The sequence below is a fragment of the Vipera ursinii genome (assembly GCF_947247035.1).
Source record: "Vipera ursinii genome assembly, chromosome: 3".
NCBI lineage: Eukaryota > Metazoa > Chordata > Lepidosauria > Squamata > Viperidae > Vipera > Vipera ursinii.
In genome coordinates this window covers 18,736,774-18,751,126 of record NC_139516.1, presented here as the reverse complement: position 1 = coordinate 18,751,126, position 14,353 = coordinate 18,736,774, and the positions used below count along the sequence as shown (strand labels likewise).

Sequence of the window (14,353 nt, the reverse complement as noted above, 5' to 3'; positions counted from 1 at the left end):
AGGGGGTTGGACTAGAAGACCTCCAAGGTCCCTTCCAACTCTGTAATTCTGTTCAATTATATAGTTCTGTTTCCTCCCTCATTTTCTTTGTGTTGTCCTGGATGAATCAGATATCAGGTAAATTCAAGTGTTTATTGCCAGTTTTGGAAATTAGACCAGTTTAATTTTTAATTGGAATATTTCGAGTACTTGGGAACTTTCATGCTCCTCAGAGAAGCATACCCATATTCAATCTTCTTTGGGGTTGGATGATTTTAGAATAGTTGGTCTTTATAATTTTTTTCTGAAATAAGCTGATAATGGAAAGATAAGTCAATGCATTTGATTATATTTTCTGGACCAAGAGGCAAGGGCAATAGTTATTATCTTGCACTTGTATCTTGACTACAACTGTTTGTTCTATATGGGATTGCCCTAGAAAGCAGTTGGAAGGCTTAACCACTCCTAATTATTATTATTTTTTTAATCCTATTTATATCCCGCCCCTCTCCGAAGACTCAGGGCGGCTTACAATCTAAAGCAGACATGTCAAACACAAGGCCCGGGGGCCAGATCCGGCCCGCAAAGTGGTTTCATGTGGCCTGCGAAGCCATCCTGGAAACAGTGAGGGAACGGCCCCCACTGCCTTGGCCCTGGCCCAGAGACCCTCCTTCTGCCAGAGACCCTCAGATCTTTCCCACTCCTGCCCAGGCCCCCATAGGCACCCTTGATGCAAACAATGTAGAGCTGGCCACGCCCACCCAGTAGGCCATATGCACTCTAGCCACACCCACCCAGCAGGCCACGCCCACCCTGGCCATACCCACCTGGCCCCCTGAGGGCAACCGCAATGCTGATGCGGCCCTCAATGAAATTGAGTTTGACACCCCTGATCTAAAGCACAAATCAATGTGCTTAGCAATAGCCTTCATTCTATGTATATGCCTGCTTATTAGGGCTTTCGCCCCCCCCCCAAGCGGCATTATTACAAAGTCAGCTTATTGCCCCCAACAATCTGGGTCCTCATTTTACCTATCTCGGAAGGATGGAAGGCTGAGTCAATCTTGAGCCTGGTGGGACTTGAACCTGCACTAATTGCAGGCAGCTGGTGTTACTTAAGGAGGCATTAGCCCACTGCTCCACCAAGGCTCTTGCTTATTGCTGGTAAATAGTAGAATAAGATCATTTTGCAGGAATTGGCTTTCAGGTCCAATTCAAGGTTCTGGTTGTCTTTTATAAAATCCTTTATAGCTCCAATCCTTATTACCATTAGGACTATCTGATTCAGGTAGAATACACGCAACTATTTTGCCCTCCCAGGCTGAAAAAAATCCCACACTTGAGATGTGAAGATGTGAGGTTCAGAAACCAGCCTTCTGAGTCCTGGGCCTGTTGCTTTGTCACAAATTGCCCTTGCTAACATTCTGAAAAGCAACCAAGAATGAGGGTCCTTGGGGCTCTCTGAACCAGGATGTTTTCTTGCAGAACTTTCATTACCCGAACTAGGCAACTTCATCAGTCTGACTGTTTCAACCTTGAGCTACAAATATTCTCTTTTACTGGCAACCAAGATAGTTGTTTTTCCCAGGAAGACTTTGAGTAAAAGTTGTTACTTTATTGAAGGCAGCTACATATGGCAGATATAATTAGTCTGAGAACTTAAAGCTTGGAATTTCTGGTTTGACTTGTTTTTATGGTTTAATGATTTTATTGCTTGAGTTTAAGCTGCCTAGAATCTTTGATGCAGGAGGCACACAGTAGCACAGTAAATGAATAAGCAAAAATGAAGATATGATCTATTTTGATTGTAAACCCTTTATACAATGACAATCACAGGGAGGAAAATTGGGGATACAATTACTGGGAATGACCCTCCTGTTCTGCATACAAGCCACATTAAGGAGGAAAAGACTGTGTAGGGCAGGTGTGTCAAACTGCCGGCCCGTGGGTCAGTTGCATCATGTGAAGGCTGCTATGGCAATGCAAAAAAAGTCACGATACGTTGCAACACATCATGTGACATGGTGAGTTTGACACCCATGGTGTAGGGCAGGGGTCCCCAATCCCCGGTCAATGGACCAGCACCAGGTTGCAGCATGCCAGCAACTGGTCCTCACAAACAAGCAAAGCCCCATCCACAGGATGCAGGCAGCACACAAAACCGTGCACCCTCTGATCCATGGAAAAACCTCTCTCCATGGAACTGGTCCCTGGTGCCCAAAAGGTTGGGGATCTCTGAAGTAGGGTATCTCTGTGATTGAACAGAGCTGTATCTCTCAACCTTGTGGACTTTAAAATGTGTGGGCTTCAACTCTCAGAGTTCCCCTGCCAGCCGAGCTAACTGGGGAATTCTGGGAGTTGAAATCTATAAATCTTAAAGTTCACAAGGTTGAGAAACACTTCTATAGGGTATCTATGAGATTGGCATCATCTCCTACAACTGTATTAAGTAATGCACCTCCACTCTTCTCACATTGCCTGAAGTAGCACTGGAATGAGTATGAGATAAGGAAAAACTGGCCATCTGGTTCACACTTGGTGTCCAGTGAGGACTATTTACAACAGCACCTTCTGCTGCCACTTCAAGACTCTATGGGTCCATCCACAGAAGGAAATCATGTTGGCATAAGCTGTGTTGTTCCCACAACATTTGAGGCATTAGAAACAGAGCCATGCTGTGCTGCTGTTATACAGTTCCACTGTATGACAATGGAGGGGAAGGGACTGATAATTTTTCCCTGGCTGAAATTCCAGTCTTCCCAAGGTCGACAAATGCAGAAAAAGCTGCCACTAACTGCCATACAGAGTGTGTGTTGGGGCTTTGCTTGTACATCTGGAACCTCTATCCAGCCATTTTCCTCCCATTTCTATATTAAATGATTATAAACCTATTGAACAGGAGATGGCAGCATAGACTTGTGTAGTTTTAAGGTTTTTCCTTTGCTGCCATCTAGTGTCTTTCAATAAATATTGTTGAACAGCTGAAATAGAAGAATGGTGTTTTGGTTTCTATGAAAGAGATTTCATGGATTTACATACATACATACATACATACATACATACATACATACATATCTGTCTGATTAAAGCAGACAGTGAAGCTGGGGCTCTGATCCTTCCCTTGCATCTGAAGAAACATTGAAGAAGAGGTGCATTGACTAGTGATTAGATGACAGGGGGGCATTCCCAGAGTTGACCTACTGGGTCAATTAGAGATGAACAGGTCACCAATCCAGACTACATCATCACAAGGCTTCTCCATCTCCATGCATCCTTGATTGTCCTCATGGGAGGTCTTATGTTGGGTTACAGTGAGCTGGAAGCAAGGTCACAAAGACACAATGTCTACAAAGGGTTAGAGGAATGTCTTTGTGACACAGCAAGTGGAGCATGTGGACAAGCCCTTAGTGAAATTAGTTTCAGATGTCAGTCTTCTCAACTTCTACATGTGGAAAGAAATCTGGATATCAGCTTATTTATTACCATAGTCCTCTAGTTGTTCTATTAAGATGTTTTTCCCCTTATGTGTCTCTACAACTCCACTCGCAATCATTCAAATATGGTGTGTCCCACAGAACAGCCTTAATTTATTATGAGGAGAATTAAAGATTTAAGGTGTAATTCAAATTCAAATTCAAATCTGGAATCTTAGCCCACCATGGGTGAGCTCCAAAAGCACTGACAACTCGGCAGAGCTTTTTTTTTCCCTCCAAAAAAAGTTTTCTACAACCCACAGCCACATGAAAAATGAACTGTAATCCAGCGGAAATCTATGACATTTTTAACATTATACAATGTTTGTGTGAAAAACTATTGTAGAAATTCCCCATGTCTCTCCAAAACTATTTCTAGCTTTTAATTACATTTCACCATTAATTCAGGACAGCTTTTTATCATAATGGCTCACTGCACAAAACTTATGTAACTCATTTGCAAATGGGAAATTAGGAACATTTGGAGGAAAAGGACTTACTGTAATTATGAAATGTATGCCTCTGCTCTCAACACATTCAATTCTCCAATCTTCTCCTGAGTCAATAGTTGCAATGGTTACAGGTACTCAGGTCTGGGGCTGGGGCTGGGGATAAGCAATGAGAATTATTTTGGGAAATGACTGGTAGGACTGACGAAATATTGAAAAACTACAAACATTTGTTATAAGGAAGGGATGGCTAATCGGTCGCACAACGTATGGATTATGTGGAAATAGTTTCATGTTCAACCTGTGGCACATTCAGGGCTTTGGCTAAAGAACTGCTTGCCTCACTGCCAGAGCAGACAGCGCTGATTGGGCTGGACAGACCCAGACTGATTTCTAATGTTAGTTCCGGAGGAATCCCCTTGCTTCGGAACAAACAAAAAACTGAATTGAGCAACTAAATTTAGTCCCATTTGTTCTGAAATAAATAGCACGGGAGGTGAATATTTCTTGCTGGGTTTTCCTCCTTGCTCGTTGTTATTGTTGCTCATTTCTCTCTTACTGTGTGCAATGGGACGTTTCATTTTCGATAATCAACCCAGTTTATTACAATCTGGCAATCATTTTATTTTCCAAGAATGTTCTAGACTTTTTGTTTCTCTGTCTCTCCCTCCGCCCCCCCCCCCTCTCTCTCTCTCTGTGTGTGTGTGTGTGTTTGTTTGTTTTTAGAGGAGGGGGACTAAATAGGATTTTTGAGGAGTGTTTCTCAACCTTAGCAACTTGTAACTTCAGTTCCCAAAATTCCCCAGGAGGTCAGGGAATTCTCAGAGCTGAATCTGTGCATCCTAAAAGTTGCTGAAATTTAGAAACATTGGTGTCTTGAATGTTGTGGGAAATCAATTCTGCTGCTTTGGCTACTATACCTAGTGCATCCTTCTTTCCCTCATGAAGACAAAAAGTAGAATCACCCCTGAATGTAACAGAAGAAAACTAACTTTATTGATGACAAATACAACAAATACGACTTTAATAACTAACCATTTGAATGAATGAGTTTTATTATAAAGAGTAGCAAAACCAAAACAAATGCTTATCTATTGAACTGATTGCCAAGATTTAGTACTTGTGAAAATCCTTTTATGACAGCACAGACTTATGAATTCTTTTGTCCCTTTTAAAATATCCTAATTCTAGATCCCTTTTTCCATCAGCTACCTAAGTTGCAAGAGCCAGTTTTGTATACAGTCGCTTAGCAACCATTCAAAATTACGACGGACCCCTCCAAAAGTTCCTTAAAATCCAGTTCTGGTAACTATACCAAGCTCGTTATACTTATAGTTCGTTTTTTCTTCAAATAGCTCCTAGTAGGGTATATGCCTTTCTTCACTTTTTTTTTTACTAGCACCTTCTGAAGATTACATTGAAAGGCTACATTCACACATCAAACTAAAACACAACTGTTTTGATTCCACATGTAATGTGATGCCAGACACGGAAATTTGTGAGGTTAATGTAGTATAGAGTAGATCAGCAACTTTAAGAGGTGTGTATTTCAACTCCCAGAATTCCTAGCGTTCATTGGGAACAGATTTTCCCCCTTTCATTTTTGCTAACAGCAGGGGTCTTCAAAGTTGGCAACTTTAAGGCTTGTGGACTTCAACTCCCAGAATTCCTCAGCCAGCCTGGCTGAGGAATTCTGGGAGGTGAAGTCCACAAGCCTTAAAGTTGCCAACTTTGAAGACCCCTGGCTAACAGAGACCTTTTCATTACACACTGACTCATGGCCACAGTTGGGAACAGAATTTCCACTGCTAAGCAAGACAGTTCTTAAATGAGCTGCGCCTGATTGTATGACCTTGTCTGCCATAGTCGTTAAGTGAATCACACAATAGGTGAGCAAATCCAGCTTCCCCCGTTGACTTTGGTTTTTGGAACCTGACTAGGATGCCGCAACTATCATATATATATGCTGGTTGCCAAATGCCCGAATGATGATCATGTGATTGTTGGGCTGCTGCAATGGTTGTTACGTGTGAAGACTGATCGCAAGTAACTTTTTCAATGCTGCTGTAGCTTTGAGCAGTCACTAAATGAATGGTTTTAGATGGAGGACTGCCTATGCTGAAAAATGACTGAATTTGGAAAAAAACAAGCCTGTGCTAGATCCAAAACACTGCAGCAGCCCTTGAACTAAATATAGCTGCTTTTATAATTTTGACTGAAGGACAGTTAGGTACTCTGGGACTAACTGGTTCTAGAAAACACACGTTTGAGAAGACTCCCATAATACCCAGGCTCCATCTAGTGGCTAAATCCTGAAAGCTTTGCACTCTAGGGAAATTCAGGAAGGAAGCATCACACTAATGTTAAGACCAATCCACACCGGTATGGAAATGATGATTGATGGCTCTGCAACGTAATTCCAACTCAACTGTTTCGGGGTTTTTTGCTGCTGTCTAAAGGATTCCATCCTCTTTGATTGTGACCTTTATACTTACAACTCTTTTCATTCTTTTTTAACAGAAAACCATGGATTGAAGATGTTAGTTTTAGAATATTTATTTTTTTTTAAAAAGGTGTTTCACATGTTTTGGTTTTAAATGTATATCTGTGTATAGATTCAATGCAGACTCTACTAGGAGAACGTTTGTATTTTATTTCACGCAATAAAATATTCTGGCTCATATTGTCTGCAAGCCTGCATGTTTCTCTCTCTTTCTCTGTTTGTGTGTATGTTAAGGTTTCACCCTGTCCGCTTTTTCTAATTCAGTTCTGCCGATTCTCTCCTTATCACTTAAATTTAATATTAGGCTTCCTTCTTTCCCAAGAAATGGACTTGACACATGTAGGCCCGCCTTGAGCAAGAGACCTCTATTGCCATTTTGACATTGCATTATCAACCTGTTTTAAAGGCTTCATTTTATCATCATAAAATGATAAACACTTTAGTTAATGACCAAATAGTTAGGATCTGGTATTAAAAATGATGCCCAAGGAGTTAAATAATTGTACATAGGGTGATGGTGCTAGTCAAAAACTAATGAACAAAATATCAGTTGTTTCTTTGCCATTTTAAAGTCAAGTCTCTTTCTCATCAAACTTGATTCTTGATGATTTCATGTTGTGTTGTTGGCAATGAGATGTTATATCCTACTCTTTATTTACAGCTCTGGTAATTCCCGGTTGTCCCTCATGCAGTTATTAACTAGATCTGATCTTCCTTAGTTTTTCCAAATTCAGTCATTGGCTTGATCAGCAACACCTGACCATTAGCTACACCCGAGTTAAGTTTCTAGTCAGAGCCAGTTTGCTGTAGTGCAGGGGTGTCAAACTCGCAACGTCACAACTTTTCTTCCATTGCCAGCAATGGGATGGGTGCAGTTTTGCCATGACGCATCCAGCCCAAGGGCCGGCAGTTTGACACCCCTGCTGTAGTGGTTTAGGCAACTGGATAGAAACCAGGAGATTGTGAGGTTTAGTCCCACCTTAGGCACAAAGCCAGCTGGGTGACCTTGGGCCAGTCACTTTCTCTCAGCCCTAAGAAAAAGACAATGGTAAACCTTACCAAAAAAACTGCAGGCATTTGTTCAGGCAATCTCTAAGGATGGGACACAACTGAATGGCAGGTTTTATTTTCTACTATATAGGTTAGTATTTCTTTTTTTAAAAAATTAAAATGTATTTCTAAAGCAACCGTGTGGAATAATTTCAATTTTAAAAATGATTCCATACAAATTTTAAAATAGGTTGAAAATTCCTGATTAAACATGGCAGGTGCCTAGAGGACTACACAGTGGAAGAATTGGATAGCTTTGAGTCCAGTTACCTAGCTCCATTCAACTCTTCTCTTGGGATGCCTTTCCTTATGTGAATTCCTCCTAACTACTCTAGTTTCAGCCTGATTAGAGCATTCCCTCTGAGCCTTTCAGCCTTACTATTACGTGCCTATTTTTATTTCATCCACTGCACATGTGTGCTTATCTAATACTGGTTGTAAATTGTTGTAATGCTGTTGTAAAGAAGGGGATTCTTCTTCATGACCATAATCAACCAGTAATGATGGTCGTGCTAAATTCATGTTCGCTTCTGAATGCAGCACAGATACAAAGAAGTTTCGTGATTTGATGAGGACAATATCAATTCACACTGCCCAAATAGGTATGAAGTTCCTTAAAATTTATTGTTAACTTGTTTTAAACCATTCCCTTTTTAAAAGTTCTTACACATCTGCAACATGGAACTGCACATGACAATTACTCAATTTGCATGTATATTTCTCTTTGATCAAGAATATGCGCATCTCAGTTGACAAAAGGACAAGTACAAAACATTAGCATCACAAATAATTTGACATGGGGATTTATACTTCCAACACAGGAGAGAGGGGAAGGGTTTTCTGCTCTACATTTGAAAAGCTTAGAAATACATATTTAATTCGGTGATGGCAAACAACCAGGATCACAATTAACAGAGAGATTTGGAATACTCTCAAACACAAGTTTAAATGTTCCAAGGAAAATGAAACACCCCCCCCCCTTGGACTGTTCCATTTTAAATGCTCAGGCCTGAGTTTTAATCCAACCCTAATCCTCAATCTTAGTTTTCTGTACCTAATTAGGCTATGCCGGATGTGTTGTGTTGCTCTTCTGATCTGACATAGTCTTTGGAGGCTTATTAAAATACCCTTTCTAATCTGCTCCAGAAATGGAATTATTGGGCAGACAATTTCCTCCCCTTGGATTTACATTAGTAAGACATCATTGGCTTTAGTATCTAATATACAGGTGGTCTTTGTTTAGTAACCACAAATGGGAATAGCAACTCAGTTGTTAAGTGAAGTGGTTGCCAAGTGTAACTGCTACTGGGCGTAGGATCTTACTTCAGCTTTCCTTATGCTTTACAGACCTGTGAAAATCTTAAATGTGAGGATTGGTTGTACAGTTACTTTTTCATTGTTGTCATAACTACAAATGGTCACTAAATGAGGACCACCTGTATAAGGATCTACCTCTGGGACATTTACTTATTATATTACTCATGCATAATATGCATGTTGCAAAGTAGAAGTGTAAAAATTATGACTGGGGGACTGTAGGTGACATTCCCATCTGTGATCACAGAGCCCAACCCAGGATTTTTGGTATTTTATTTTAATGGATTTTAGTTCCATATTTTGGAGTATGGCCCATGACACATGGCATAAAGCATTGTGTGGCCCTCAGGCAGAGGTTATGTATGAGTCCAAAGGACATTTGGCACTGGAGATGATGGCATCATTTATCAAGAGGACAAGGCAAGTGGAAAAAGGCAGTCCCCAGTCATTCATTTGAATGACCTACAAATGAAACGTTTTTCCATACCTTAAGTGTCCAGAGAACATTTCTGTCCTCATGTCATCCAATAATCTTCTAACCAGGCCCAGCATGAAAAAGCCATGATGTGAAAGTATTAATTACTTGAGGGCTGATGTAATCCAGGGAGGGAAATCTACAAATTTTCAACTCATGAACAAATTATTTATTTATTTTATTTATTTTAATTCCATTTATATCCCGCCCTTCTCCGAAGACTCAGGGCGGCTTACAAGCTTAGCAGTAGCCTTCATTCTATGTATATGCCTGCTTGTTAGGGCTTTCACACACCCCCAAGCGGCATTATTACAAAGTCAGCTTAATTAAATTGCGCCAGTTGGCAATAGCAATAGCCTTTAGACTTATATACCACTTCTCTAAATGGTTTACAGAATTAGCATAATTATCCCCAACAATCTGGGTCTTCATTTTACCAACTTTGGAAGGATGGAAAGTTGAGTCAACCTCGAGCCCCATCAAGAACAAACTCCAGATTGTGAACAGTTAGCCTGCAGAGTTAGCTTGCAGTACTGCATTCTAACCACTGCACCACCAGCCAATGGCCATGCCATCTGGAGCTATTGGAAACTATAGTTCCACTATTTCTGAAAGGAGAACAGTTTACTCACCCCAATGCTTTCCATCATGGGTTCATTACCAATTATTCCTGATATGCACAATGATCACATAGTCTTATTCTCAATGCAAAATCAACACCATTACAGAACGCGTGCAGTTATCAAAATGTCCCAATGCTTAAACAGTTATAGTAGAAGTCTTGCTTCCTTGTTCTTTACCTTTATTTATTCTTGTAAATCTTTTGTGCAGTGGGGCTATCTAAGCGTCCAGTAGATAATGGCTGATACCACTCAGAATTAACTTAATTCCTTATAATTCTGTGTTCTCCAGAGATGCCAAACTTCAACTCTCACTATTCCAAGATTTTCTACAGAAATGAAAGGTAGCTAATTGGGAAAAATTGTTTTATACAAGCACCAAAGCTTTATAAAAATAAAAGTTACTGTAAGGAAGTGGTTACAGAAGGTAAAAAATTATGCAAGCTTTGTACCCTTTCCTCAAATATATGCCTATCCCCTTTCCAGTAGGGGGAAAAATAAATAAAAGAACAGCTATCTCACTTGTATTAACCAATTAACTACCCATTTGCAGTCTCTTTCATTATACAACATTAGGATCATAGCATTCTACTCCTCGATCCTTCAGTCATATAAAGGAAAGTGTCCCTTTATAGCCCATTCTAATGCATACAGTATTTTTTACACACAAGCCCCACTGATTTTAAGAATACTCCCAAGTGCACCCAGAAATTCAACTTCATCTGGGAATACACTGAAGATTCAGAAGTGACAAAGAACAGAGTATAGCAGGGAAGTGATAAATTGTTAATGGATGATGGTGAGAAAGCAGAAATTCTTAATTCCTATTTTGTGCCTGTCATCTGGGCTAGATGATATTGACTCAAAATTGGGTCAGTGACCATGCTCAGTATGGGCTAATTTCAGCTTGAATGAAAGTTTCAAGTCAAGTGCTATCACAATGCCCTGTGCTGTTTAATATTTTCATCAGCTAACACTTCTCAGGAACGAAATAAAGTTCAAAATATCTAATCAAGTTTAAGCAATGAGCTGATGTGAAGAGGATGTATTTAACACAGAGAAACGTTAAATTCTGCATCTGGAAAAATAAATTGAAAGATGCATGAATAGGACGGGAGAAGACCTGGCTGGACAATAGTGAATGTGTTAAGATCTGTATGTCCTTATTGACCAGAACTTAAACAGGAGACAACGGTGTGATGCAGCTGCTACAAAGGCAAATTTTATCTTGGGGTGCATTAACATGAATACAGAGTCCAGACCATGACAGTAATTTTTCCATTCTACTTTACCTGGCCATAAAGGTAAAGGTAAAGTTTCCCCCGCACATGTGTGCTAGTCATTTCCAACTCTAGGGGCCGGTGCTCATCTTCGTTTCAAAGCCGAAGAGCCAGCGCTTGTCCGAGGACGTCTCCATGGTCATGTGGCCGGCATGACTAGACGCCAAAGGCACACGGAACGCTGTTACCTTCCCACCGTAGTGGTCCCTATTTTTCTACTTGCATTTTTACGTGCTTTCGAACTGCTCTGGGACAAGTAACAGGCGCTTACTCTGTTACGCTGATCTTCTGATCGACAAGCTCAGCATCCTAACCCAGTGAGCCACCGCGTCCCTGGCCATACCCCACTTGAAATACTCTGTCCAACGTGAAGCACGAGTTCAAAGGTTTTGCTCAACTCAACTGAGTATAACGTATTAGCTGAGGATAATATTCTGTATCACATTTCTTTCCTACATTAAATGTAAACTCTGAGTGCCACAGTGTTCAAGTCTTAGTGCAATCTGTTGTGCAAGGAGAATTTTTCCTTTGTTACAGGACAGTGAAGAAAATGGAAAGGAAGATGAGAGGTCCTTGGTGCTCTGAGCTTGATTGTTTTCTTGCAGATGTTTCATTACCCAAACTAAGTAACCTCATCAGTGCTGGTAGGGAGTAGGATTTGCTCTGATTTTTATTCTAGTGGCTTGCCCTGTCAATGTTAGTGGAGTGTTTTTTTCCACTTTTTCTTGTCCAGAGTGAGGACACAACTGTACATTTATAATCACCATGAAATGCTTGGGGGAAATGTCTAATGAAACCTGCATTCTAGGAGAAAATAATGTAGTGTGAATTGGGGAATGTGCATGGCTGAATTAGCATTAAGAATTTATTCTTAATAGGGATTCTTAATAAATATCCAAAAAGGCAGTGATAAGGAGATTTATGCCTGGACAGAACGGATCAAGCCATACAGGTACCACCTCCCTAAAGTATTGTGCATCAGTCCGAATCTGGAAGTGCCATTGGTGAGAGAGAGTGTACAAAGCCTCTACCAAAATGACAATGTGACTGAAAGTCTGTTGCTTTGTGAAGTAGCTTCAGAGGTGTGCTTGGCACAAACATTTGTTCAATAACTGCTAAAGCCTTGCCCATCCCTAACTTCTGATCCTTTTCCTTACCTGTCAATTATCTCATTCCCTTTATTCTCTTTGGTTCTGGCATCCAAGCTTGTTTTTAGTTGCTTTGTAGAAAACCTCAGAAAAGAGAGCTGGAAGTCGCAGAGGGAAGATAAATTGCAGGGTGAAACCCTAAGCTTCTGACTGTTCTTCTTTTCTGGAAATGATCTTGCACTCTTACCTTAGTGTTAATAAATGGGCAGTTTATCCTTGCAGAATTAGGATATGGAGTCACAATATTCTTCTCCCACCAAAACTTTTCAATAATTTTCTCTTTAGGAAAAAGACACATTCCCTTTCAAAAACCATTGCAGCATGTTTTAACTGGAAAGACTCATCTGTGAGTCTTTTGCAGAAAATTCAAGAAAATTGTAGCCAATAGAAATCAGTAACTTGGTTTTGCGTTGGACCACATCAAAGAGGTCAGCCCGGCATGAGGTATGTACAGTGGCCTGTTAACTACACTGTTATGTTGCTCAGTTGAAAGCATTTCCCAAGGCACAGAAAATGTTTACAATGAGGACCTGAACTCAAAAGATAAGTAGCAATAAAAATGAGGAAATTAAATAAGTCAACCCCCAGAAAAAGGAAAATACATTTGAAAAATTTGTCATGTCAACAGCTGATTCAGCACTTTCCAGGTAAGCAGACCGCATCACAGGCAGTTTTTTCTTCTTCCAAATTGCATGCATTTGTTTTCAATTTGATAAATACAAAGTGACAAAACTGGATCACTGATATAAGTCCTCTCTGCTTCGTTTGACTGTGAGGTTTTGTTTTTAACTGAATTATTCAGTCTTTCAGCAGTATTCCCCAGCCAGTGCAGATTGCTTATCCAACCGTCGGACATCGTTCGATGATGAATACACATTTATTGAGTCTGTACGCATTGTGCAAAGAAGGAAAGCGAGTCCTTGCTCCTATGAGGTGAGTTTTGAATAACTTGGGGGAGAAAACCTTCGTCTCAGGTACTTTAGGACATAGAGAGGAAGACAGCTGACTAAGGTGATCACAGTCACCTTCCATAAGAACGATAAAGTTGTTATGAAGTAAACATCTGCAAGAAAGAAAATGTTTGTCACTCACTGTAATGAAAAAGACACGTTTTCAAGGCTAATTTTGCTCACTTTTAATTAAAAAACAGATTAAGAATTCAATTGCAGCCCATTTATTTCAGTAGCAACTATAATAGAATTATGAACTCTGAATCAGAAATGTTAAGAGGAAACTGCTAATGATACCAGATTGTTGCTTAGCAAAGCTCCTGCTGGTTCATGACGATCCCATAGCAATGAGTTTTAATTTTGCCTTTGGGGCCTATTTGTTTTCCTATTCCCAGCCTGCTGAGTATAGAGGGGGAAAAAATAATATGTTCACATGGATCCAACAGGCCTCATATTAATCCTCAATTAAGGCTACCAGTTCTGAGCTACAAAAATCCAGATCATGATTAGATGGCGAAAAGAACAGGGGAAAAAAAACAAAGCAAAAAGCAAAGCAAAGCAAACTTTCATAGCCCGGTTCTGATACCCCTGCGTCAATGTTAGTGGAATTCTGCCAGCAAATTTTCAGGGACAGTGGACATTTTTTCTTTACATTAAAAGGTAAAGGTTTCCCCTGTCCAATCATTTCCAACTCTAGGGGAAGCTGCTCATCTCTGTTTCTTAGCTGAGGGAGCTAGCATTGTCTGAAGACTTTTCCGTGGTTATGTGGTCAATCTGACTATACGCTGAGGCACGTGGAACACTGTTACCTTCCCACTGAAGTGGTACCTATTTACCTGCTTTTGAACTGCTAGGTGGGCAGGAGCTGGCACAAGTAACGGGTGCTCACCCCATCACATGGTGCTTGGGTCTTGAACCCAGCCTGTCAGCCTTCCAGTTGACAAGCTCAGCATCTTTAACTGCTGAGCCATTACCCCTCCCCCCATTTCTTTTACATTAAGGTAAAGGTAAAGGTTCCCCCGCACATGTGTGCTAGTCATTTCTGACTCTAGGGGCTGGTGCTCATCTCCGTTTCAAAGCCGAAGAGCCAGCACTTGTCCTAGGACGTC

At 40.5% G+C, this 14,353-nt stretch overlaps 1 protein-coding gene across 6 annotated transcripts in view; it reads right to left on the bottom strand.

The window, feature by feature from the left end:
• Positions 1-9,575: 9,575 nt before the first annotated feature.
• ATP9A (ATPase phospholipid transporting 9A (putative)) overlaps positions 9,576-14,353 on the bottom strand; it is a 94,261-nt gene continuing 89,483 nt past the window's right edge. For 3 of the 6 annotated variants that reach the window (XM_083357412.1, XM_083357411.1, XM_083357413.1), the window contains one exon: positions 9,576-13,357. In XM_083357412.1, the coding sequence (XP_083213538.1) occupies positions 13,221-13,357 (137 nt within the window). In that variant the 3' untranslated portion in view covers positions 9,576-13,220. The remainder of the gene's footprint in view (positions 13,358-14,353) is intronic. The other 3 variants (XR_014491870.1, XR_014491871.1, XR_014491872.1) reach the window with 3 other exon arrangements.